The sequence below is a fragment of the Tiliqua scincoides genome, chromosome 8 (genome assembly GCF_035046505.1).
Source record: "Tiliqua scincoides isolate rTilSci1 chromosome 8, rTilSci1.hap2, whole genome shotgun sequence".
NCBI lineage: Eukaryota > Metazoa > Chordata > Lepidosauria > Squamata > Scincidae > Tiliqua > Tiliqua scincoides.
The window spans coordinates 36,433,930-36,460,926 of record NC_089828.1 but is presented as its reverse complement, the minus strand read 5'-3'; the positions used below and the strand labels follow the sequence as shown (position 1 = coordinate 36,460,926).

Genomic DNA, 26,997 nt, shown 5'->3' with positions numbered 1-26,997 from the left:
TACCTTTTTAAAGCCTTGCGTAACCCAACCTCCAAAGTCCCCCAGGTTTTTTTCTTCACCTCTAGAGGGTCAGACTTGAGTCTCTCCCAAGAAGACTCCAAGCTGATTCAACAGCCTAACCTAATCCCTTGGGTGGAGGCACCACCCAGTGGCAAAGGCTGTCCATACAGAGGAGAGTGGCAGAAAAACTGAACCTTACTGGGCCAACTGTGGAAGCAGCTGACTGCAGTGTAAAATATCCAAAAATTTTACAGCTATGTTGGGCATAAAAGGTGGAACTTGCCTATTAACTGTCTAGGAAATGGCTCTTTTAGATGATGCCAGTCCCACATTGAGAGAGAGCAAACCAATGTTTCTGGGTGAATATAAGACACCTTTGCCCATGTTCATACCTGTGGCAGTGCAGAGCTGTCAGCATCATATGGGTGGAGTCCAAAGAATGGATGAAGTTTGGGGGGAAGGCATTTTTCTGCTTCACTGTGTCAGGCTTTCTGTGGGGAGATATATTATTCTGAGACAAGACAGAGACAGTGACTACTAGTGGTCTGAAAGTGGCCTGAATTCACATCCCAGATCCAACTTATTCAATAGCTCACTGGTTTTCAAACTCTCTGGGAGTTTGAGAACCAGGGTAAGTCATTGCAGGGGGCAGGGTGGAAAGCAGCAACGCGATCCCTCAGACAATCTTTTTTTTTTTTTTTTAAACATTCTACAAGCCAGGAGGAGCCCTGTAGAGGGCTCTGCAGGGGTCCCTGTACCTCCCCAGACCCTGGCAGTAAGTAAGTAAGGTAAGAAACAGCCCCCCCCCCCCGCAGTGGCACAATCCTGGGGATTGTGTTGCTGTATCTCCCTGCCCCAGCCCTTAAAGGAGAAAGGGCAGGGGTTCTCAGGCTGGTCGGTCCCAACCCAGCAGTTTGAGAACCATTGCAGTAGCTAATGGAGGGGCTACTTGCTGCAAAGATAAATGGGGGAGCAACTTAAAAAAGCATATCTATTTATATCAATGCCTGATAGTGACAGTATTTTATTATTATTATTAATACAGGGTCATCTACATGCACAGAGCCTTACAAGAAATTAACAGCCCAATCCAGGGCTGCACGCTCCAGGCATGCTCCAGGCAGCTGCCACCTTCTCCTCAGTAGAAGGGGACTTTTGTCCCCTTCCGCTGTATAAACCGAGTAGCCCCACAATGGGGCTACTTCATTCAACAGTGACCTGAATGTCACAGTAGAATCAAGAGCCTCCACGTCAGGTGGCCAGCCACACATGGAGGCTCTGAATCCTCCAAAGGTCCCACTTCCCTCCTGCCCCGCTCCCTCCCCCAGAATGCCTCCTCCCTACCCTCCCCCCAATGCCCTCTCCTACCTCTGCACTGCTAGGCAGTCTGTGTGACTGCTGAGCAGTAGAGCTCCAGTGCCCCTCCAGTGCTAGGCTAGCACCAGTGGAGCACCGGTGCTAGGGCCTGCAAAAATGATATGTTTGCAACAATGCACGCCAGCAGTGCACACACTGAGCGGCAGAGCTCTGGCGCCCCCACAGCGCTGGGCTAGCACCGGTGCTAGGGCCCGCAAAAGTGACATGTTTGCGACAATGCACGCCAGTGCACACTCCTTAGGATTGGGCCCTAAGACAGGTTCTCACCTCCAAGGAGCAAACCATCTAAAACTGATGTAAGTGGAAGGACAGCCAATCAGATCAGCCACTTATTACAAGACTTCCATATTTACGCATAGAGGCCAATTCAAAAACCAGCATGGTGTAGTAGTTAGAATGATGGACTTCAAACTGGGAGACCCAAGTTCAAATCCCCAAGCCTTACCACAAGGCTCCCTGGGAGATCTCTGGTCAGTAAGTTGTTCTCAGTCTAACCTACTTTTATCTTGAAGGATAAAAGAGGGAGAGGGAGAAGAGCCACCCATGCTATTCTCAGCTCCTTTGTGGAAATAAAATGGGATAAAAATGGAACAGAAAAGCAAATAAAGTCAGAAGCTAAATGGGCTGTTCAAATCCAGTCCCAACAGCTGATGGCAGGCACCAGCTGGGAAGAGGCATTCCCACTTCATTGTCACCCAAGATAGAATGCTACCAGCTGGGAAGAGGCATTTCTACTTTTACTCTTACACAAGAGGAAATGCAGCAACTTCACTCTAAAACAGCATGTGCAGCATTAGAAAATGAAGTCTGCATTTTTCTTCAAAATTATTGCTTTAGTAATGCAAACAAATGTAGACTCAGTGGCTGAAACAAACACTGAAAGTACTTTGATTAAATTGACTGAAGTTCCATTCATCAGGTGATCGTGCTAATTATCTCAGAGGAAATTAATTATCTGTATAAGAGGAAAGGCATTCCCCAAATTTGATACTCACTGGCTGACATCATGGCGCGACTTCAAATTCACTGTCTGCATGCTGCTGCTAATCTGCGTGTTGAGGAAGAGAACAAATTATGGGGGGCCAAACTGGAGGACCAAGATCACTGAAAATGGGATAGGAATCTGAAAACTTTGGTGCAAAACATGAAATCATGATAGAACTAGGAATGGCGACAGGTGCTTTCTTGCACTAAGAATTGTTGCTCAACCTCTGAGATACAATCATACTCTATTAATAAATTCCACCCTAAAGTCTCTCACAATCAACTCCCCCCTGGAAATCTTATTCAGTGCTCCCTCACACTCATGAAAGCATCTCGCTATCAGAAAGCATTCATACTCGCTTACTCAATTGTCATTTTGCTAAAAATGAAGAAGCAAAAATCAGAGATTCCCAGGAAGCTGGATCCTAGACCCAGCCCATATCCTGCACTTCAACAAAATGGTGGCACGCAGCCAGCCCTGGATATGACCTACAAATGCTTACATTTCATTTATTTTTAAAAAACACAACCATATTTATTTGAGGAGATGATCGAAGTCTCATATTGGGGCTGGGGTGAATTTTGGGCTTGATCTGCCTTCTCCTGCTAGGCAACGGTAATCACGGCAAGCATCTCATTACTATTCTCAACAAATGTCACCTTGAGTTCCCTTTGGCTGACTGACTCACTGTGCTCCAGCTGCTGACTCATGCTTTTGCCACTGCAAAATGCTGAGTCACTACCAAGTGTCCTCAGCCTCCCTGATTCTATAAAGAGTGTGTGTGTGTGTACACTTCCCCCCCCCCCCGCAAGAACTTTCATTCCTTCCCCCCTTTTTGGCTAACTGGTGAGCCTGGAAGAACAGAGAATGGCAGGGAAGCTACTCAGAAGGAAGCCAACTAAAGTCCCAAGTAGAATGGAAAAGGGTGAAAGAGACAGGTATGAATCGCAGCATTTCTTAACCTCTTTTTGACTTGTGCCTGCCTGGCTTCCCCAGCAGGAGGAAGATCATTAACCTCATAAATTGGCAGGAAAGCAAGAAAAGTTAATTGTCTGCCCACAAAAATCTTGACACACAGAAGACAATGCAGAAGTCTGCAGCGGCAACAATGAACAGCCACAAATTGGTCCTCCATGAATTTTGGTTGAAATGGAGCGGCATTTTTTAAAGTAAATTTGAGTTGTGAGGTTCTGGAGCTTGTCTCCTGGGAACAGCTGCAGGAACTAAAAAACTTGAAAGGGTTGCAAGAGAGAGGAATACATTGCTAACAGATGCCTGGGAATCATCGTGCTTGTTACCTCTTCTACAGCTGTGGTCAAATAGAGCCTAGAGGCCAATACAATTGGTAAGTGGTAAGAGAAAGAATTTATCTCCTTCTAGTGTAATACTAGAGCACAAGATGACTACTCAGGGTCACTCAATCAAGCAGAGAATTAGTTTGATCAGAGCACTGGACCCAGGGACCAAGGTTCAAATCCCCACTCAATTACAATGCTCATTAGCAGCCTTGAATTAGTCTCTCTCTCTCTCTCTCTCTCTCTCTCTCTCTCAGACTAACCTACTGTTGTGAGGAAAGGGTGGGTGGATGAAGATCATGTGCACCACCCCTGAGTGCCTAAGAGGAAGGGCAGGATAAAAATGTGAGATTGATAGATAATTCAGAACTGCAGTACACACACACACACACACACACACACACACACACACACACACCCTCTAGGCTTGTGGAACTCACTGCCAGAATGTATGGTACTGGCCATCAGGAACTACTCGTAGTCTGCTAGATTATTTACAGTTGTTTAAGGGCTTTTGACTTTCAGTGGTTTAAAAAAAGCAACAACAAAAGGACTCCCCTCCCCTAAACTGTTCCCCTCCCCTCGGACTCCCCTCCCCTAGGCTGTTAGAATTGCAGATCTTTAGTATCTCAGATACAGACTTGTTCTCACAGGGTACACTTATTGCAGTGTATGACTCACAGGGTACAATAAGTCATTGACCCCATCCCCTGAACTAAAAGAGGTCCCTCAAACTGAACATCACCATGTCCCAATAATAAGCAAGGAGGTATGTACGCAAGCTACATAACTCCACCTTCTTGACAGCTGCCCATGTAATTCTGAAGTGCATATTTTCTGGTCCCAAATGCCACTGTCCTTCCCAATCCCAGCTTACCAACATGATCTTGGAGCGATGGTAAGGCTGAACAATGGGGAGCCCCAAGGGTGTCACCCACTCCACTGTCCGTCCAGACTTGGCAATGAGCCGGGCACTTTCAGTCAGCCAGCTCTATGGGAAAGAAGGCAGGGGAGGTGAACACAGCAATCGGGGGGGGGGGGGATTTGAATCCTATTTTTCAACAGCAAAGTCTTCCAGCCCAGAAGTAATGTCTGCATTTCTCCTGTCAAAAGCCTTCCTTGACAGCTGTAGCCTGAGCTGTAGGCAGCTTAAAAAAATAAAACAGATTCTGCCTCCAAAATCTGGGGGACTCAAGTTATAGATAATTTTTTTTGACATTACTTTTTTTGTTTTATTAAAAGCAAATAAAAACATTAAAAAGTAAAGATATTACAAGTTGTGTGGCAACTGTGGAGATCTCAAACTACATTTCTTTGGTCTACTACAAAATCATACCAAAAATTAGTTATCAAATCTTAAACAATCTACACTTATTAAAGAGTACAGTTTCAACACAAAAAGAAAGATGTATCCATGTATCTATGGATAAATATATCTATGTATCTATGGGCAAATAAGTACATTTGCATTGATCTCCAAACATTAGTCGGTCCTGCTAACAACAGAGACAAAGAGCAGAGCATTGAAAGTGTCCTCTTATGGACGACCCCAAAATTCCCTTCATTTGAATTTCTCTCCTGGATGTCTGCATTGCCTGCTCTTGTCTCCAAATGCATTAGGAATAACTTCTGGTTTTTTTGTTCTGCTTTGTTTTTCCTTCTCATTACTTTTAGTTGAAGTATTTACAACCTGCTTTTCTAACCCTGACAGCCAACTCAAAGCAGCTTACAAAATAAAGCTTAAAAAATTTACAGTGCATATACAAATATGTAATGCAGTGGTCCTCACCATTTAGCACCGGGACCCACTTTTTAGAATGAGAATCTGTCCAGACCTACCGGAAGTGATGTCATGACCAGAAGTGACATAATCAGGCAGGAACATTTTTAACCATTCTAGACTGCAATCCTACCCACACTTACCCAGGAGTAAGTACCATTTACTATCATTATTAAAGTATACATAGTAGCTTGTTAAAAGTACAGGTCTGTAACATTTCCCCAAATGTAGTCTCATTCCATGGTAGTATCAAGTCTAAGATATTAAAAATAGAATATTGAAATGAATGGGGATCTGCCTGAAATTGACTAGCGACCCACCTAGTGGGTCCCGACCCACAGTTTGAGAAACCCTGATGTAATGTATATGTACAGGCTGAGTATCCCTTACGGGAAATGTTTGGGACCAAAAGTGTTTTGAATTTTTTTCAGTTTTGGAATATTTGCATAACATAATGAGATATCTTAGGGATGGGGCATCCACGAAAAAGATATATTTCAGCTGAAGTGGGGCTGGGAGGGTCTTTCTTTTCCCTTGGGGATGCTGAATAAACTGTTTGTTGTGTGCCTGCATTTAGACAGTGACCCGTCACATCCGGTGTGGAATTTTCCACTTGTGACATGACTGCACTTAAAAAAAGTTTCGGATTTTGGGGCGTTTTGGATTTCAGATTAGTAGAGGCAGTCTAAAATGGTTTTATTTATTCATGGATGGTGGTGTTATCCTAAAAAGGGGCTGAAAGCAGTGTTATGTATTTTTATTCCAAATTAATGTTTTAATCAATTTTGAAGCATTTTTATCAAGTGTAATTACTGTCATACAGGTTGTATATATGTTTTTGTCTGTGGCTGTCAGCAGGCATAGTCATAGGAATAAAACAGGCATAAAACACATCTCACGCGTGTCAATGAACCTATCGTTATCAAACACAAACAAATTAAAACATTGGGAAGATAGCAACTCGGACCAACAGAATTGAACACAGCATTGAATTACTATGGAAACAAACTGGTTTTAAAGTGCGGGGGGGGGTAACTAAGGAACCATTAAACATTTCTTACTCATGAGTAAACACAACTGTGTAGCTCAGTTTCGCTTTCCATAGAGTTAAACACATTTATAAATAAATACATTTATTGTTTTTGGGGCTTGAGTTCATTGGATTGGGACCAGGTGAGAGGAGGGTGGACTGGCTCCAGGAGGCAAAGCTGGGGGGAGGGAAGGAGAGAGGAAGGCTGAACAAGGCTGGGTGAGGAATCAGAGGAAGGTAGCGGCAGCCAGAAAACATGACTTGACTTGTTTATCTCAAACACTCTGACTCAAGTCAAAACAAGTCCAAAAAAAGGCTCCGGATGAGTCGTCAAGGCCACCCTTTACGACTCGAACATGAGTCAAGGGGGTGGGGACTCCTCAACAAGAGACTGTGGCTCTGGCACGTCCCCGGAAGTGAGCAATCATAGTTCATAACAATCTCTGTTTCTTTCACCTTTTATTTCCACATTTTGTACAGGTATACAATGTCACCGTCTAGCCATCTTACAAACAGCATCCTGTGCTGGATGAAGTTTTCTAATGCTTTTCAAGAACAGACCCATTTAGAACTTTAACGGATGTGACCAAGGCATGAATTACCATGGCCAGATCTGCCTTCTCCAAGAGATGTTACAACTGGCACACTGGAGTCCAAATGGCACCAACTCTTTTTTTAATAACAGTATACCACTTACCTGGATTTCTCGAGTCCCAGAGAACATTTCTTTGAGGCTGTTGAAGACCTGCTGGACAAGATAATGAGAAGCTTCCCAGACACATTCCTAAAACAGAAGGAAGATGAAACAGATCCAGTTAGGGAAAGAAGTGGGGCATCTCAGATCCCCAACATCACTTTGTTCAGTCATTTTAGGCAAGCAGTAGAATTAAAATGGGAAAATATATTTCAGGGTTGTACACCTTCTGCACAGGGGAATCTCATATTTCAATATTCCTGCACAAAGAATCCTCCTGCACTTTGAAAAACAATATGGCAGCAAAACAGCTAGATTGAAACCTTCTCCCTGGCACTGTAGCCTGTCCGTATCATCTAATGCAGAGTTAAAGGCACTGAGGAATTGTGGGTGTTGGGGCAGGTCAGACCTTAGGAACCCTGGGAAAGAGCCAGATGATTCAGCATATAAAAATGCAAATTTTTAGTTCCATTGACTGGGGATTAGGGTTCTTAGCTACTTTTGGGGAGGGGGGAGTGTCTCTACATCCCAATGCCAGCTGCTCACAGGAAATAATGGAGGAATTCAGGACCTTTGTCAGCAGCAGCCATGATGGCCCAGCATAGTTTCCACTCCCCAAATTGATCTGAAGTCAAGTCCCACAGTCATAGACGTTGCTCATTCTGATACCCTGGCTTGGTGGTTGAAAGCTGTATGCAATGGACTGGATAGCCATTGACTGCTACTCCAGAATGTTGTCTCCAGCCACAACGCTAAAGTATAGCAGAGAGAAAGGAATTCACTAGAAGGGGTACTACCAACCTGTGGGAAGTCATCCATCTCCTTGAGGCGCTTCTCAATCTGGAGGCGCCCCCCATACCGGGTGACTCCATACACCACCGTCATGACTGTCTGCTTCACCACCTTACGCCCAATGAAGCCCTCCAATAACTGAGCAATTCTGACCCCCTGCTCGGCATCTTGTTTCCGAAACACCTCTACCTGCAGTAGGCAAACAGAAAGGGATAGAAAGACTTGTGCTCCCCTCCTACGTTTTGCCAAGGGGTGCCTGTCCCGGATGGCAGCAGTATGGGAATGTGGCAGAGAACTTAAAAGAAAATACCAACTCTGGGTGCTGCAGGCGGCAGTTGTGAAAATGGCAAATTTCATGCAAGGGGTGATTAGAAAAGAGAACCGAAAATGAGATTTCCAGTACTGCAATTCCCTGGTCCAAACTTAGGGTGCAGCCACACTGGGAGTATTGTATGCAGCTCTGATAATCAAAAAAGGAGACCACAGAAAAGGAGAACCAAAATGGGCAAGATGTTGATGTTCTTTCCTTGAGAGAAAAAGATGAAGCATTTGGGATCTTTTCGTTGAGAAAAAAAAGATGACTAACTGGAGAGTTTATAAAATAATGCACAGTGTAAAGAAAGTGAATAAGGGGCATTTTCTCTCCCTCTCTTATGATATCAGAGCTGGGAGCTGCCCCGAGGAACTGATGGGTGGGAGATTCAGGACAGACAGGCAAAAATTCTTTTTCACACAACACAGAATTCATTCATGGAATTCACTGCCACAAGAGACAGTGATGGTCACTGGCTTTGATGGCTTTAAGAAGGTATTAGACACTTCCAGGGAGGAAGAGAGATCCATCATCAGCTATTAGTCATGGTGGGTACATGGAATCCTCCAGTCCATCTCTGAAAACCAGTTGCAAGTGATGAGTAACAGCAGTATTGCCTTCATGTGAACACCCTGAAGACAGCTGGTTGACCACATTGGGAAGCAAGATTCTGTACTAGATAAAACTTTGGCCTGGCCATCAGGATCTTAGAAAACTCCGATGAATAAACCAACAGCAAAGCTGATTACTTGTGCTGATCTCAAAGTGAACACATTTTCAAGAACTTGCCCAGTAATTGTTAATCAGGTCAACCTAGCCCAGTGATCTGCTCTTGACAGCAGCCAAAGGATGTTTAGCAAAAGCTGCCCCCCATTTTCCCCCAGCATTCAGCACTCTGAGGTGGGCTGCTATTGAACACAGGAATTCCACTGAAAAAAATTTTTTTTTTTTGCAGGGCTGGGGGAAGGACACCAACAACTTGCAAGTCCTCAGCAGCACCTACACCCTCCCACCGCTCCTTCTTCACCTGCTGAGCCACCCCACTGTAGACATCCTGAGGAACGTCACACGGTGTGAGGTTCACTGAGACAGCGCCGACAACATCACGCCCAAGCGCAGCATAGTGTTGGAGCCCGTTGCAAGAACCATCCTGGGAAGAGAAAAGGCCACAAGAAAAATTGACTGGGGCGAAATGTTTTTTTTTAAAAAAAGTGGCCAGTTTGAGATTCTGGACCATCTCCTTCCCTTCTCCCATGCTGCTGCCCTTGGGAATCACCTTTCCCGTGGTCCTCACTGCCATGTCTCAAGTCCCTGCCTATGCATGCAGTGGGCAATAGGATGAGCTGCAACACTTCATTGCAGGTGTAGAAAGAGATCACACTATGTAAAGATCTCTCTACAAGTAGCACAGTAGGAAATGGGCTGAGCTGAAGTCTATCTTCCTGATGACCTGGCTAGCTTTCGTCTTGCAGGGAATGTTCTCTTTTTTTAAAACTTGAGATATCATCCAAAAATACATTCGCATGGATGGAAACACCTGTGTGTATGCACAAAGGCACATGCAGAGTTTGACAATTATTGTTTTACTCTGTCATTACATAATGATGCAAATGTATTGTTTTCTTTCAACAGCAAGACCTCTGGTGGCCTGCACAAGCTGTGACAGAGGCATGAGTCTTCAAGATAAAATTATAGCAACTGTTTTTCTTTTACCTGCAAATTTATGTAGATTTAGATCATAGTGTAAAACATGCTTAACATTCTTTAATCAATCACGCTATAGGCTCAAGATTCTCCCCCTTTTTCTTCCATTCTGTGGCTCTGAGATGCTGATTGCTCAGGGCACAAGTAGGCAGATTTTTGTAAAGCTACATTCAAGCCCCAGCTGACCCCAGTAGAATCGGCGCTTGGTTGCCAAGATTTCCATAGACCACAATTAAAACCCTTGAATTTCTTCAGATCTTGCTAGAAGCATTTGCTTTACTCCAATCACCAACACACAAAATGGAGGAAAAGGAAGCTATGGGGGGGCGACCATCCCCCCCACCCACCTGATGGACGGGAAAATGGGAGATGTACGCAGCAGGGTCTGGTGCCCGCATGGCCTTGGCAATCTCCATGCAACATGCCAGTGCTTGCCATGGCTCATCTGTGCTCATCCACCATTTCCTGCCCTGGAGAAAAAGAAAAGAGTAACATTTAAAATGAAGCATTTCATTTATATTCATATTTTCTGATATGCTGATAAATCATAGTTGGTTGCTGCAGATCTTTAAATGGGTCCTTGAGGCACAACTTATTAAAATGTCAGCAGCATATTATCTCACTTTCCTAACCCAGTGTTACATTTTCCATTTGCTCATACAGTCCTTATATTTTATACTAGAACAGAATTCAGCTGACCTGTGTTCTGCTTTGGGAGCAAAATGGTTTTGACTGCCTTCTCACTCTATTTCAAATTCTATTACCAGTAAGTTGTTCTTTATTGAGTGTGCTTATTTCAAAAATGAGACAGAGAGAGAGAGCTGAATGCTTACTGTTATATAGCTGTCAATCATACTGAGTTGTCATAATGCGTTTCCTACTATTGTATTGATGAAAGGATCTCACAACAAAATATTGCAATATGCACATCTGCCATCTCAATGGTGTGAATGGGTCTTTCTTGAAAAATAAAGATGCCTTAGATCCTCCTTTAGCCTCCTCAGGAAAATATCTGGGGGCTTATTTGCCTCCTTCGGAATTTTTTTTTTTAAAGTTCTGGAGTCCAGAACTTTTTAAAAAAGTTTTTAAACTTCTGGAGTCTGGTGAATCCCCAGAAATGTACATCTTATGTGAGGGTGGTCTGATTTTAGACAATTCAATCAGTGTGGGGCTGTTTAAAATTTAAAACGAAGGCTCCACTAAGTTGGGGCCCCAAGTGTTTCACATACAACCCCCCTTCTGGATGTCACAGTCTTTGTTTCTACTCCTCTCTTTCAGTTTCTTGCTGTTCTTCCTCCTGCTCCAGGATACTTCCATTCTAGTTAGTGTTTGAGCTGTTTGGAGTTATTGGGCCCTGCTCACTGCTGCTGGAGTCCAAACCTGGTGAGGCAGACCCCTCCATGTTACTGGGTTCATTTATTTGTGATCTAGAGTTGCACCTTGCCAAACTCAGATCCAGAGGGTGGTGGAATCTCTAATATGGTTTTGCTGCCCCTCAGGAACACACAGAGAGTGCTGTTCTTTTCTCCCTATCTAGCTTCGCTATCCCGCCAACCCCAAAGAACTGAAATAAAACAAAAGGTGGCTTGCTTTTAATTCTAGTCTTTTACATGCCCTTCATGCACCTTCCCTGAAAAAAAACATCAACATCGAAGAACATGAACCTGCCACAATTTGAAAACGAAACTGCTGTCAGAGCATCAGATACCATCATTGTGCCACCATGTGGTAGCAGATGGACAGGATCAACATCTAGCAACTGGCACTCATGTTCAGTCTGTCTCATTCAGAAATGGGATTTAAACTGGGACAGTAGATTGCTGCCACTGTACAAGGCCAGGAGAAACCAGACCGAAGGAGACTGTCTTGGGGAAATCTCCCTCCCAGTATAATGGAGATCCACCAAATCCCTAGATGACCCTTTAAAAGTCAGACAGTAGTGAAGATGGGCAGTCTTGGAAGACAGTGTAGAACAGTTCCTGCCCAAGAGAACTGAGACCAGACAGGTGAAACGTAAAAATAAAAGAAGTTTTTTAAAAGGGGTTGAAAACAAATCACGGGGAGAAGAACAAAAAGGAGAGAACAAGACACGTTCAAGGAATAGACAACAGGCACAGAGGCTAAAAAAGCAAGCTGAAGTAAGACAGTAAGACAGCTTAGGATATTTCCCTACCCTAAGTATTCACACTAGTCCAAGAACATGTTCCTTACATCCACACCAAAGCGGGCAGACAGGCAACCCCTGCAGATGCATCTGATGCATAGATAAGCAACTAGGACAAAAGCACAAAAAGAGGCTGTGTAATCCCACTTCGTATAACTTGTGGGCATTAACCACGTTTTACCTGTGGCATTGGATAGCAGAGGGTCCCTTGAGCCCTTGACTCTGCCACTCCTGGGAATCAGGGGTGCTTTGTGGTCCAATGAGCTGGTTCCAAAATCAAAGTTGTTGTACCAGCCATTGGAGGGGAGGGGGGAGGAGGGGGTGGGCAGAGATCACAACAGGGGAAATACAGGAGATCTGCTGATACAACCGTGGCGTGTCCCTGTTCTGGACAGCCTTGCACTCCCCTTGAAAGACCAGGAGCACGGGTTGGGTGTACTTCTGGACCCAGCCTTGCTCCGGGACGTCCAGCTGATAGCTGTGGCCAGGGGTGTTCCTGCCCAGCCCTGGTTGCTGCATCAGCTGTGCCTATTTCTGGCTCAATCAGCTCTGGCTTTGGTTATCCACTCCTTAGCCACCTCTTGTTTGGATGACCTCAACATGCATTACGTGAAGCTGCCCTTGAAGATCTTTCGGAAGCTTCAGTAGGCGCACAATGAAGCCAAGAAAGGATGAACAGAGTAAGATGTTCTTTATAATCAGGGTATTCCTCTGTTCTTCTGGCTGTCCTAGCTATTGGTTGGCTTCTGTCTGGGATTCAAAGTGCTGGTTCTTACCTTTAAAGCCTTACGTAGCTTGGGACCAAAATACTGGACAGACAGCCTTCCTCCATATAAGTCTACCTGCACTTAAGATTGTTTGGGGAGACCCTCTTGCCCATCCCTTTGCCGGAGGTGGGGCTTGTGGAGATACAGACTAATACAGATTCAGTAGTGGTCCCCTCCCTGTGAAATTCTCCCCTGTGGGAGGTTTGCTTTGCTCCCTCTCTCTTGCTTTCTCAGAGAAGACTGAAAATATATTTGTTTCAGCTGGACTTCATTGGTCATGTTTGATTGGAGGCAATGATATTTCCTTCTCTCTTTTAATTGCTCCTGATGTGGTGATTGATAGTGCACACGGTTTTTTAAAAAAATTCTTAGGATTCTTATTGCAATTTTTACTGTGGTTGAAATTAGGTTGTGAGCTGCCTTGAAGTGTAGAGAAAGGTGGGATATAAATCTTTTAAAATAAACAAAACGCTTTATCCAAATGACTTAGTAGCCCCTTCAGGATACTGAGGCAACCCATAAACCTTCCTAAGGCTAAGATGGACCAAAAATGGGTGGAAAAGAAGGAGAAAATCAGAGGTTTTCACCACAATGTGGGGGGAGGGTATTCTGATTTAGTTTAACAACAGCAGGAGGCAGCACATTTTCGATGTATAGACAATCCGACACTCACCGTCAGTGGATAGTCTGCTGAATCCAAGATGTCAGCCATGATCTCATTGGCATAGGCCAGCCTCTCCTGCAGGGAGTTCTTCTTCTTCAGCCCAGTGAGGTTGATGAGATGGATCTTCAGCCAGTCAAGGCCATGGGAACCAAGAGGCTTCCCCTCAGCGAAAAGGAGGATGCCCCGCGTGAGGTCACTGCCCAGGTGGTTGAAGTGAGGAGGGCAAGGGTATGTTCTTCCACGGAAGTCCATGTTGTGGGGGAACCAAAAGACCCGGTCCCCCATGTGCTTAGCGATGGAGAGCTTGTAGAGCACATCCATGCGTAGGCTGTACATTTCCACTGCCTTTTTGCGGCAACGGGCCATCTCGCGCTTCAGCGCCACCTTGGTCAGGGGGTTCCCTTCGGGAAAGTGCTTGACAGGCTGGGGGGCCTCCGAAGGTGGCGGAGGGATGTCCAGTTTCTCATTGCCCTTGTCATTGAAGATGGAGATGACAATGTCCAGGACAGCTTGGTTGACCTTCCAAGGGCAGTTCCCCAACTGGTTTAGGGAGTCCATGACGGCGTAGAGGTTGCTGTGGGGGCACCTCTCCAGCAGTAACTGATGTTGGACGGCCCCATCCACACACCGCATCAGCTTGGTGGGGGTGAGGATGTAGGAGCCAAAGTTGGGCGAGACCCAGGGCACTGGTGGGCACAGCATGGGAATGACAAAGGAGTCAAAGGTTAGAGTGGTCTCTGAAGCTTCCAAGAGAAGCCGGGTCAGGATGGGGTGAGGTCTGATGAACCCAATCTGCAGGAGGAGAGAAAGACTCAGCTCAGGTTCAAACCATACTTGTCCTCCATCTTCCCATCTGTACCAAAAAGGCATTCAATTCTCCAACTGGTATCAGAACATAAGAACAGCCCCACTGGATCAGGCCATAGGCCCATCTAGTCCAGCTTCCTGTATCTCACAGCGGCCCACCAAATGCCCCAGGGAGCACACCAGATAAGCACACCAGATCAGTTTTGCTGATCGGGGAAACAGGCAAATTTCTCAGGTAGTACTGAATTATGTAGTCAACCCTTCTGCAGAACAGCAGCTGCCAGCAGCTCACAGGGCTCTCTCTTAACGTTCTCACCTGTGCCTTATCTTTGTACAGCAAGAGGGCAGAGAATGGCATTCTCAGGCGCTGCTGCATGGCTCCAGAAATCCCTCCCCACAGCTCAGTTAAGTTTTCCCAAACATCTCAAGAGCATTTGCATCTTTTGTGCTTTAAAACAAGTCCAAGTTCTGCATCAGGACAAGCAACAGAAATTATGGAAATTGATTATTTCTGAATAAATTTGCTTAAATTACTGGGGGCTGCACTTGTGCACCCAGAATTATTATTACACACATACTGCAACAGTGCTGCTCCCCATTCTGCTGATGCTACTCCTGTGCAACCCCTCACCTGGTTCTTTCCTCCACAAGGGCTCTTGAATCAAAGCAGGAAATGCTAGGATCACTCCCCAAACATTCCACACTTCCTGCTTTGTTCTTAGAGCCTGCAAGGAGGATGGGGTGATCTTGCTCCTTCCTCCACAGAACTTGTTAAACCACAGGAGATACTGAGCATGCTGGGAGCAATCCTGTTTCAACAGCCATGGGAGAAAGACAAGAAAATAGGCAGGATCACTCCCTCAATGGATGGGGTCCTCTTTAAATGAAGCTGTAATTGTGGAGCACAATCCCAGCCCACTCTGCATTTCCTGCTTTCATTAAAGAGCCTGTGTAGAGGAAGAGGCATGGAAAGGGGCCAGCTCCATCCACAGGGGTCTGAGGGGAAGCAGCGGGTGTCTGTTCACTGCCCCCCCCCACAGCAGCTGCCAATAAAAATGGCATCATGCACTTCATGGATGGGCCAGCCTGGCACAGTGTTCCTCACCTGACGGCCGCTACGGAAGGAGTAAACATGATAAAGGACAGGGATGAGTTTCTGCTCCAAGCCCGGGGTCAGGAGGTTGCTCTCCATCTTGAGAACCTGGACAAGCAACTCAACCAAGTGGAGGCCCAGCTGCACCAGGAGTGAGTGAGACCAGGTGCACTCTTTGCTGACCAGAGAAGGGCCATAGCTTGCTTCCGCCTCCAGCTTCTCCCAGTACTCCCTCGGCAGGTAATTGTCCGGCTGCAGACAAGACAAAAGACTCAAGTGTCATGAAAACCAGCCACTCCTTTGCTTGCTTAAAGGAAGGGTTGGCCCAGCCATAAATGCACACCAGGCACCTTCCTGGAGTTCCACACAGTCTTGCTTCATGATCAAAAAGCTGAACTATTAAAAACCGGGCTCCAGAAACAACTGGGATCGCTTCTGGTTAGGACAAAGGAAGTTGCCGTCTACTGAGCCAGTCCCTTGGCTTCCCTAGCTCAATATCATCAGCACTGAATGCAAGCAGCTCCCCCGAGTTTGCAACAGAGGTCTTTCCCAGCCCTACCTGGGGCCACTGCAAGGGCTTGAACCTGGGATCTTCTTTTTACCAGAATGTAAAAGTTAATGAATAAAATGTTAATGAATAAAAATGTATCTTATGATCTTTTACTATATTTTTAATAAATCTGAGACTGTACACTTCTTAGGCAATTATTACTGGTAGGTTATTTTTCAGGATCTGGCCTTAGGTAAAATTAGACAAAATTATAGTCAGACACCCCCACTTAAAAAAAACAAACCCGACTTATCCAGTCATAAAAATTCCATTATTTGTGGCTCAAACCTGCCCTCACCTTATCTGTGAAATTGACTTATACTTGAGTATCTGTAGTAATTTTTCAGCTTTGAGATATTTTGACAAACAAAATACTATATATCAGTGGTTCTCACACATTTAGCAACGGGACCCACTTTTTATCTGTCAGAATCTGTCAGGACCCACCGGAAGTGATGTCATGACCGGAAAGTGACATCATCAAGCAGGAACATTTTTAACAATCCTAGGCTGCAATCCTTCTCACACTTACCCAGGAGTAAGTCCCATTTACTACCACTGTTAAAATAATATATATAGTAGCTTGTTAAAAGTACAAGTCTGTAACATTTCCCCAAATGCAGTCATATACTAGGGTAGCATCAAGTCTAACATATTAAAAATAAAATATTGAAAAGAACGGGGACCCAACTGAAATTGGCTCACAACCCACCTAGTGGGTCCCGATCCACAGTTTGAGAAACACTGCTATATATGCATGAGCAAAATAAAAAAGACAAACAAAACCCTCAAGAAAATAAGCACTAATTTTACTGCAGGCAGAGAGGCCAATTAATGAACTGTTCATTTTGAATCTGCTACCACTTGGTGTGCTTATGAATTTGGTTCTAATTCCAAGCAATGGGGAAATTTTAGTCTCAGGGTCATTTCCAAATCACTGAAAAGCCTCCCTGAACCAGTCTTGGGTTCAGGTTCAGTTGACTTTCAGCTTGGGTTGGGTTGGGTTTCAGTATGCTATGGTTACTTGCAACCCGGTACACTGATGCAGAGGTCAAGATCCTATTGACAGGGACACTGTTGTCTGAATCATATTCTTCATAGTATACAGATTGATTCAGGTGAGTCTGGGTGTTGCAGGGCTGTCTAAAGAGGCCTTTAACATAATAGAGAGATGCCTAATTCCACATGAAAACCACAAGGGTTTCAATTATTTCCTCTCCGGAGGGGGTATGTGGGTGTGAGGCTTCTGAATGAATATAGTCAATTAGAGTGGGTAAGTTACAGCTGCAAGAATGAGGAAGCAGAGACCCCTCCACATACAGTTTTCTCACACACACACACACACACACACACACACACACCAGATTCAGGCAGTAGTACCTGAAATCACAAGCATTGTGTTTAGTGAATCATGAGTCATGTGTCAATCATGGGTGAAGCCTAGTGGAGTGGGGCAGAGCATAGGGATGAGGTCCGATAGGCATGGAGGTGAAATTAACAGCAAAAACTCTTGTGCCTAGCAGAAAATAGCCCCCCCCCCCGACTTAACTCCTTCCCAATTCCTTCCCAGGAGATGGAAGAAAAAGAAGCAACTCAAACACTGAAACTTTAGGTTAAATCCCCAAAACCAGCACCTACCTCCAAAGATGGAGTTGGGAGGGGGGAATTCCACAAGAAACCTGAGAGGTTTGGGCCAATGGTTAGACTAGTGCCCTTCTGCGACAGCTATGATTACCTGAGTGTCCTTTGCAAGTAACTGGACATATCCCTCGTAGAGCCGTTGGATTCTCTGCACTGAACGGCTCCGGGATCTCCTCTGGATGATGTACTTGTTGTACACTTTGATGCCCAGCTCCCTGGCCAGGATCAGGAGGGACTCCCCTTGTGGAGGGAGGATGGAGAGGCTCTGAAAAGAGAAGGGAGAGGGGCAAATAATATCTCAGGAGTGCAAGACACAACCAGCTGGAGCTTTAAAAAAAAATGAACATGACATTCCAGTGGGGAGGGGAGGGAGAGAAACCAGAACAGGTGGGACATGCAGAGATGTCTTTCTCCAGTTTGTGTTAAGGCTTAAATTAACAACTCTTAACAAAAATACTGAGCATCTGTAGTGCTTTTAGAGTATGCAAAGAACTTCATATGAATATTCTTATTACGAACTTTACAACAACCCTGCAAGGTCAATATTATTATCCCCATATCACAGATAGGAAAGAATGAGGCTCAGAAGAAGCAGCTTGCTAAGGCCAGTTTGTGAGTGCAACAGAGTTGGAATCTGAACCAGGGAAGTCCTTCAGCACAGCTCAGTTTCTTCCCCACTAAGCTATACCAGCTAAGGGTCAGTTCAGACAGACCATAGATTCAGATGACTGTGAATAAGCCACTGGAGGGCTAACAAGTTCTCTCCTCTTCCCCCAGAGAGAACTTGGGGGGCAAGTTCTGGGCAATAAGCCACTGGGGGGCTAACAAGTTCTCTCCTCTTCCCCCAGAGAGAAAGGGAGGCAAATAGACCTTCCACTTTTGAATAAACCAGTTTACTGCTATAGCTGTACTCTGAAAACTGTGGTTTTTTCTTAGTGTGATTAGTAGACCAAGATCTGACACCACAGTTTAAGAAACAGAACAATTATGCTGGCTTATATTTGCAGCCTCCCATCCCCAGGCAATTCCCAATCTCTCTTACCTGCAGCAAAATATCCACATACTCTGCATCCTTCAGCACACAAAGGAAAGGGTATAGGTTTAGCTGTGGCGATTTCCTCTGATCCATGTGGAGCCTGGACTCCCGGAGGCTCTGAAGGAGGGATGTCCGCCAGCGAGATCGAAGAGCGGTCAGGAGCTCTTGCTGAACAAAAGCAAAAACAAACAGCAAATTAACTAACTAGCACCTTGACAGCAATTGTATGTTCTTGGAAATGGGAGAGTCCTATGCTTGGTTTTGCAAAGGCCTTTGGTCAAAAGCAATAAGGATTGATTGGCAAAGTCTAGGAGTTTGGGGTTTCCTTGCAATGTCATAATGGCATGATTTCAAAAGCGGAGAAAATGTCAGATCAAAAGGACGTGCTAGAGATGAGAAGGCCTAGGCAAGTTGGAACAGTTCCCAAAAAACTATTTTTCACAATGGAAAAGACAGAATTTTCTTGGGAAAATCTCTTTCGGAAATGTTGCCTTTTGCAGAATGATGAATGAAATATTCTTCAAAAAAGAGAAAGTATGGCCAATTCTCACTGCGGCACATCCCCCACAGGGATTCAAAGACACATAGGAAGCTGCCTTGTGCAGCAGTACCCTGCATTTTCATCTAGTTAGGGACCAGCGCATGGATGAAAGCCAAAAACAGATAAATGTCAGCATTAACTAGCTTGAAAAAAATATAAATAAGTATATAACACATGTAACTGCATGCAAAACCTAAATACAGGTGGGCTTCCATATCCATGCATTGTGCATCCACGTATCTGGCCCAACGTGGGTCTCCGGACCTGCGTTGAGCCAGACTTGGCCCAATGTGAGCAGAGGGCTTCCCTGAGCCTCAGAATTCCTTATATGGCATAAAAACATCACTTCCAGTTTTCCTTGGGAAACCAAAAGTAGCCCTGCTAATTGGGTAAGAGGCACTTTTTCAAGTGGGTGCTCCTCTTTTTAGCAGGGGAGAGTAAGTGGCCCACCTCACCCCAGCACTGTCTGTTCTAGTGGCTGTATGCTGGTATTTTTTTGCATCTTTTCAGACTGTGAGCCCTTTTGGGACAGGGAGCCATTAGTTATTTGATTTTTCTCTGTAAACCGCTTTGTGAACTTTTAGTTGAAAAGCGGTAAATAAATACTGTTAATAATAATTAATAATAATAAAAGTAATGTTTTTGGCCAAAACGTTCATTCTGAAGACTGCAGAGGCTACAGGCAGACATGCATGGCCTCTGGGAGCTTCAGAAAGCCCTCCGGACACAACTGGAGAACAGTTTTGGTAACCTCCAGAGGGCAAAAAAGGGAGAAAACAGCAGATTTCATTATCCATGGTTTTCTGTATCTGTGGGGGGTCCAAAAATGGATCCCCCACAGATAACAAGGCCCCACCTGCAAACAAAAATAAAAGAAAAATATACATTAGAACATCATGGAAGGATGGATGAAACCAGATAAAAGAGGAAAGCATGTGGACAAAATTTGAAATGTGGTTGTAAATGAAAACAGCTGAAGTAGCAAAGCAATGAAAGACAAGGTATTGCTAGACCAAGTCAGACCTTTAATCAATCTAGCTCAGTACTATCAGACACTAACTGGCAGCAGCTCTTCAAGGTTTCCCAGGGATTTTCTCTATCCCACCTGGAGATTGAACTGGGGACCTTCTGCATGCAAAAGCAGAAGCCCTTCCCACACTTCAGCCCCTAGCCTGCCAAAGAGAAGCAACAACACTGTCTTATAGGATTACTGAGATAAGGTACATGAAAGGGATCTTATACACTAAACCAGGGACCACTTTCCTCTTCCCTGCCTCACTATATTTTTATCTAGTGATTGTTATAATTTTGTTTTGTTTATCCTGTTTATTTGTTATATGCCAATAAAGGTTGTGAAGTGAGTGAACTCTGTTGATGACCAACCACTAAACCAGTGTTTTCCACATTGTGGGTCACAACCTAATGTGTGGTGGGTTGCGACCCAATGCTCAATGCTTTGCCCGCAAAGCCTTTCTGGGAGCTCCTGGAAGCCACTTCTGGGTTGTGCTGGCCCATGATCCACTGCATTGGCCTCTGCGGGTCCAGAATGCCTCCTGGAAGCGATCAGAAGTTACTTCTGCTTTACTTCCAGTTTGCATCCACAACTTCCGGTTGCTCCCAGGAGGTGTTCTGGACCTGCAAAGGCCAATGGAGTGGATTGCAGGCCGGCAAAACCCAGAAGTGACTTCCTGGAGCCCCCAGAAAGGTTTTGTGGGAAAAGCACTGAGCATCAGATCACGACCCATCATGGAGGATGAGGTGTTCACAGCACTAATGTACATGTGACTGTTACCGCTTTGACTGCTCGATCCGTCAGGGGCTTGGCTATCTCCACTGAGTCAATGGTGACCGTGTCAGATGCCTCCAACTCCAGCTGCTTCCGAAACCGGCCCCGCAGGTCTTCTGCTGTCAAATCCAGCTTGGGATAAGAACTGGGTCTCTCCTGCGGTATGATGAAAGAGAAGCAATGACAAAGACAACCACTGTGCGAAAGAAGCATCAACAAGGCCCAGTGCATGCAGATTAGACCAAGAAGCATTCAGGCTGTATGAGCAAGACACAAACTATGGAGCCACTTCAGGGGGAGGCAGTTTTCAAAAGAACTTTCAACATTTGCAAGGGGGTCTCCTTCTGTAGGGTGTATCATGTCACTGACAGGCCCTAAAGGCACACTTGAGCAGTTGCATCTTACTTGCGCATAAAAGTTCTGGAGCAGGGGGATTGTGCAGGCCTCAGCTTGGTGAAGAGGTGGCGGTGGCTGGAAGTCAGGCACCACCCTCCGGATGGCCTTCACTGCCTTCTCAACTTCATCTTCCTCATACACAGAGTTGGAGAAGAGGTCGTCCAGGCAGAAGCCATCATCCTGCAGCTGTCGGAGGCATCTGTGGAACAGAAGAGAAAGCACCAAAACCGTCGTGTGGATTAAGAGACCACATGGTGGCTTCAAGGCAGTGAAGAATATAAGCAACACCTTGCTGGATCAGATCAAAGGTCCATCTAATCCTGCAACCTGCATCCCACAGTGGCCTACCATATGTTTCCAAGAAGTTCACAAGCAGGACATAATGGCAAGAGCCCTTCCCCATTGCTTGTCCCCAACATACAGCAATCTGTAGTAGACTGCCCATGTATATGGGTGCAGTCCAGGTGAAGTGGACTGAATTTCAATCAACAAAATTAGAAGAGTTTTGTTGGGTAAAATTAATGGTCCACCATTTGAAGGTTTCCTATATCCCATTTCCTACAGCAGCCAACCAGATGTCACCAAAAGTCCATAAGCATGGCAGGAAGGCAGCAACTGATATTCAGAGATGTGCCGACAGTGAATAGGGATTTCATTCTGTAGCATGCAGCACATCAGATGGAGGTTCAACAAAGCCATCATGGCTATCAGAATTGATAACAGGCATTTGTTTAGACAGGATGACATTTTGCCCCATCAGATGTCAACACCTTCCTTGTTTCCCAACAGGCAAGGCACCCACAGCCTTGCACCTTTCTTGTTTTGGTCCCATTATCACTATTCCCAAATGAATGGACTACCTGGCAATGACTTGGGGGTGGACATAGGATCGGCCCATGCACTGCAGCGCAGCAACATAAGAGTCCAGATTGGGCTTCAGTCCGGCCTCCTCCAGCAGGTGGAAGAGCCGACCAACCTGATTCAAGGCACCCTAAGCGAAGGACAAAACTCAGAGTTAGTAATATTCAGTTCTTGGACCAGGAACAATGGAACAGCTAGGCCAGATCAAACCAATATTCAGCTAGTCCGTCCAGCATCCTATATCCCACGGAGGCCAACCAGAGGCCCTTAGAAAGCCTATGAACAGACCCCTCCCTGCTATTGCTCCCCAGTGATATACTGCCTTGCAATATGGAGGGTCTGTTTAGCTGCCACAGTTAAAAGCTGCTGCTGTTTCCATCAACACATCAAATACCTTTTTGAAGCCACCTAAGCTATTGGATGTTGGCATATCTTGTGGCAGTGAGTCCCACAGGTTAGCATCTCTGTCTGAAATCTTCTGCCCATCTGTTGCACAGGATGGCGCCCCTCCACATGCACACAACTTCTAACTGCCTGTATCACTTGAAACAGCTATAAAAGGGAATTACAAAACACCGCAACCAACTGCACTAGGGAAAACTTGCATGTAAGTCCTCCAAAGGGTTGGCAGCTTGGGCTGCTGAATGATAGGGGGGATAAAAATGAGAAGAGAGATGGATAACAAAAGATGAATTTACTCTCCTCTTCCCTGCAATCAGCCTACCTTCCTCACAGTCCTCAGAGCCCAATCCTACCCTCCCGCCCCCGCTGGTGCAGCAGTGCCAAAAACAGGTGCAATGTATCCAGTGGGAGGAGGGTGGATCAGGAGGCTTCAGCAGGCAAAGGAGATTTAAACCTCTTACTCCCTCACATAAGTTTCCTGACCTGCAATTGGTCTACTCAGAACTGCACTAGCAATTTTGCTAGCGCTAGTCCGTGGAGAGAAAGGTGGCAGGGAGGCAGTGAAATGAAGGGCACCCTAACCAGCACACCCTATTACCACCAGATCCACCCCTTCCTGCAGCCTCTCCGCCCCATCACATCCTGCCCTTTTCCACCCCCCACAGTGACTTACCTGCTCCTGTGGGTGGCTGGAACTCCAGCGACAAGGGTATAAAATGCTTTCCGGCCCCTTTTCAGCAGTGGCCAGCAACAGAAAGCACATTCTGCTGCTTTCCAGGGCCCCTAGGATTGGGCTGTCAGCCCCCCCCCCCCTTTTCTACAGTCCTTTGCTAGTGAGACAGCATCATCAGGACAATTCAGTGGAGCACTGACTGTGCCTATTTGTCTGAGCAGGAAGCTGCCATTGGGGGGAAAAGGGCTCAATCCCCCCTCCCCCCCAACGCTGCATCTCAATCTGAACCATCCTCCCCTGTGCCAACAGCTGCTGTGCCGGAAAACAAAAAGAGAGCGCATCTCTTCCTCCCTCTCTGCACCTCTGAACAGCAGCAACTAATCTTTTGCCTTGAATTCCGACCCTGGACCAACTATGCCTCAGTTTGGCAGGCACTGTTGGGTTGGGGGAACCATATCCTCAGCCATACAGCTACTGGGGTGAGCAGCTTCAGGCAGATCCCCGAGCGCGTGTGCGTGCATGTGGGAGTGAGTGGACATGCCTCAATCTAGCCTCCCTCATAAGGTTGTCTTGGGCCTGCCCTGAGACTCCTGGCAGGCTACAAATATCATACCTTCTTGGCATATCCATGCATGACCAGATTGTACATCCGGACGTCCAGCAGTTTCTTCCGGGAAAGGGAGCGGTGATAGAACATCAGGCATTGCTGAGCTCTCTCAGGCTGCTGGAGAAAGACACAACAGTCCAGGTAGGACAGAATGCTAAGCTGGATGTTCCCATGCTGGATTCCATCATCCCCTTCCAGGGGAAGGTTCTCAGTGGTATCTTCCAAGGCCAGAACCTGCTCTCCCAATGCTTCAGGGGGACCAGGACTGCTTTCCAAAGGAACGGGAGCCTCTGCAGCAGAGGGAACCTTGACTTTGGCTGCTTTGGAGCTCTTAGCTGCTTTGGAGCCTTTTGCTTGGCGTTTAGAGGTGTCAGCCTGGGTCTTCCCACTCTGATCGGGAATAGGCTTTGTCCTGGGGCCCGAGACAGATGCAGAGAGCTTGGCCTCCAGTCTTAAGAGCCGCTTATGTTTGATCGATTTCTCTTTGGACAGCTTCTCCATCCAGCGGCTGGACGGCATAGCAGTCCTTTCACCATGCTTCAGGATGTGTTCTTTCCTAGGCACAGCAGCTTTCCGTAGAGTTGATTGCGGGAGCCCACTTCTTCGCAATACAGTCAGCTGAACCTTGTTGATCAGCAACTCTGATACATTGTCAGCTTGCAGCTGTTTCACCCTGGCCTCCAGCACTGGGGGGGGGGGGGAGTTAAGAGATAAGCAGGGAATCACAAGCCAAGTCCTGAAAATCACAGTCACAAACTTATTGCAAGTGGAAGCTCCTTTGGTGTAGTGGTGTGAGACTAGGACAGGAAGACCTGGGTTCAAATCCACCCGCTGCCACAAAGCTCACCTTAGGTTAGTTACCCTTATCCTAACCTACTTTACAGGACTGTTGTGACGATAAAATAGGAGGAGAATTATGTACATGGCCCTAAGCTCTTTGGAAAAAGAGCAGACTATAAACATGAATAGTATGATTAAATTAAGAAGCTAGATGACCCCTATGTGGTACACATTTCGGTGTCAAACTAAGACACTGGCATCTGTTTTAGAGGACTACTGTTTGTTTCCCGTGCTTTTTTTATCCCTTGCTGGTAATTCATTTTGGATCATACACAAGAAAAGCAGAACATACTAAAACTTTTTTTAACTAACTAAAACTAACTTTAAAAAATTTTCAACACCGAAAACAAACAGCAAAAAGTCAGATCTTTTGTTCCAACATATCTTAGATTGTTTACTCTTCCATTCTGCTATTTTTTGTTACCATGCCTGGCATTTAAGCTTTGACCCAGATTGTTGTCTTGGTCATTTTAACTCTGATTATAAATTACTTCAGATGGGAAGTGAAAGACCAATCCAGTCAGCCATGCTTACAAAACAACAAGCAAAGAAGAAATTATGCAAAAAAAAAAAAAAAGAGAGAGAGAGAGAGAGAAACTATGCCCATGTATGTCCTTTGTATCCTTCGTGCAAGATATAAAAATTCTTACAAAGAGGAAGAGCAAGCAGACTTCCTTGAGTCATTTTTTCCCCCAACTGTATAAAGAAGACTTAAAAAAAAGTTACCCTCTAAAAGTTCCATCTGCTCACATGTCCATCTTTTCCTGGCTTCCTCCTTCGTCCTGGCTGAGGAATAACACCGCACTCCAATCCATAGGCTTTCTGCAGTGCAAAAGACGAAATCCAAAGTTGAGTGAGTGTGTATGAAAGATACACAGAGAGAGAGAGAGAGAGAGAGAGAGAGAGAGAGCGCTCTCCCCACAACTGGAATGGAGAAGACTGAACCCCACTCCCACTAATTTAGGAGGAAGGGTCTAATACCCTCCCCAGTTGTGGATTCAGATCCCATTTAAAAAGGAGGCAAATAAACTGTAATTAGAAACAGCCTGAAGGAACATCTCATCCTCTCTGCATTTCGGAGAGGGAAGGAGCATGCACGCACATGCACACACAGTTAAGAGATGGGGGGGTGACCCCAAATTAAGTGAAAGTAGAAGTGAGGGGACTGAGTCCCAAATCGAACTGCAAACCCTCCAGGACTGGACTGAACTCTCCAGGAATCAGAGACATGTGGTGGGTGGGGAGACAGGTGAGGCAGTGCCTCCCCACCAGAGTCTTTTGAAAAGTGCCGCCACCGCATGAGGTGCCCAAGCACCCACAACCCACATGCTTGCACAGCCCACGAGCTCGAGTGGGTTGCGGGTGCTTGGTCACTTCACATGGCAGCAGCACCTTTCAAAGCACTCCGGTGGGGAGGCACTGCCTCCCCACCCGCTGCAGGTCCCTGCCAGGAATCTGAACAAGGTGCTTACTGGATGCCACCCTGGAGGTTCTGCCAGAGCCTCCAGGGCTCTGTGACCTGAGGACCCAGGCAGACCCTCATTCCACACCAAGGACTCCTCCCCCAGTCAAAAGGGGGGAGACTCAGCCCCCCTCCAAATGGGGGGTACAAATTTCCCTTCCCCCCTCGTTAGAGTGCCTACCTGTGCCCCGCAGCAGCGCCCCCCGCAGCTTCAGCATGACATCCCCCTCCCTCCTATGCCCACTAAGCCCCTCTCATCTCAGCTCCTGCACCTGGATCCCACATTGGCCGTGTTCGCCACCACGCATGCGCGTTCTCACTCGCTTTCCTATAAAAACCACCATTCCCACAATGCACTGCGCAAGGCCAGAGTCTGGAAACTGACTACAGGGCTTCATGTCCTAGTCTGTTAGGGGAAGTTCCTGGTTGTCATTAGAGAAGTGGTTCTCAAACTTTTAGCACCAGCGCTCGCTTTTTAGAATGAGAATCTGCCAGGACCAACCAGAAGCAATGTCATGACACATATATGTGTGTGTATATGTGTGTGCGTGCACGCACATATATCTATGTATAAGCTCTCGCTCTCTAGAGAGAGAGAGAGAGAGGGAGAATAAGAGTAGCCTGTTAAAAGAACAGGCTGCCTAGATAGATAGATAGATAGATAGATCTGTTAACAAGTCCCCAAACACAGTCACATACCATGGTAGCATCAAGTCTCATATATTAAAAATAAAACA

The 26,997-nt window shown here is 45.9% G+C and overlaps 1 protein-coding gene across 1 annotated transcript in view; it reads right to left on the bottom strand.

Annotated features, from left to right (window-relative positions):
* The window catches only part of POLRMT (RNA polymerase mitochondrial), a 37,237-nt gene extending 10,757 nt beyond the window's left edge, over positions 1-26,480 (bottom strand). Inside the window, exons 1-17 of the mRNA XM_066635971.1 lie at positions 26,442-26,480; positions 25,525-25,620; positions 23,965-24,644; positions 22,276-22,406; positions 21,425-21,614; positions 21,026-21,175; positions 18,699-18,860; positions 17,751-17,921; positions 15,478-15,717; positions 13,575-14,357; positions 10,318-10,440; positions 9,294-9,416; positions 7,963-8,142; positions 7,165-7,251; positions 4,535-4,648; positions 2,373-2,425; positions 393-491 (exon numbers count right to left, since the gene is read on the bottom strand). Of these exons, the coding sequence (XP_066492068.1) occupies positions 393-491; positions 2,373-2,425; positions 4,535-4,648; positions 7,165-7,251; positions 7,963-8,142; positions 9,294-9,416; positions 10,318-10,440; positions 13,575-14,357; positions 15,478-15,717; positions 17,751-17,921; positions 18,699-18,860; positions 21,026-21,175; positions 21,425-21,614; positions 22,276-22,406; positions 23,965-24,644; positions 25,525-25,620; positions 26,442-26,478 (3,419 nt within the window). The 5' untranslated portion in view covers positions 26,479-26,480. The remainder of the gene's footprint in view (positions 1-392; positions 492-2,372; positions 2,426-4,534; positions 4,649-7,164; positions 7,252-7,962; positions 8,143-9,293; positions 9,417-10,317; positions 10,441-13,574; positions 14,358-15,477; positions 15,718-17,750; positions 17,922-18,698; positions 18,861-21,025; positions 21,176-21,424; positions 21,615-22,275; positions 22,407-23,964; positions 24,645-25,524; positions 25,621-26,441) is intronic.
* Between the last annotated feature and the right edge of the window lie 517 nt (positions 26,481-26,997).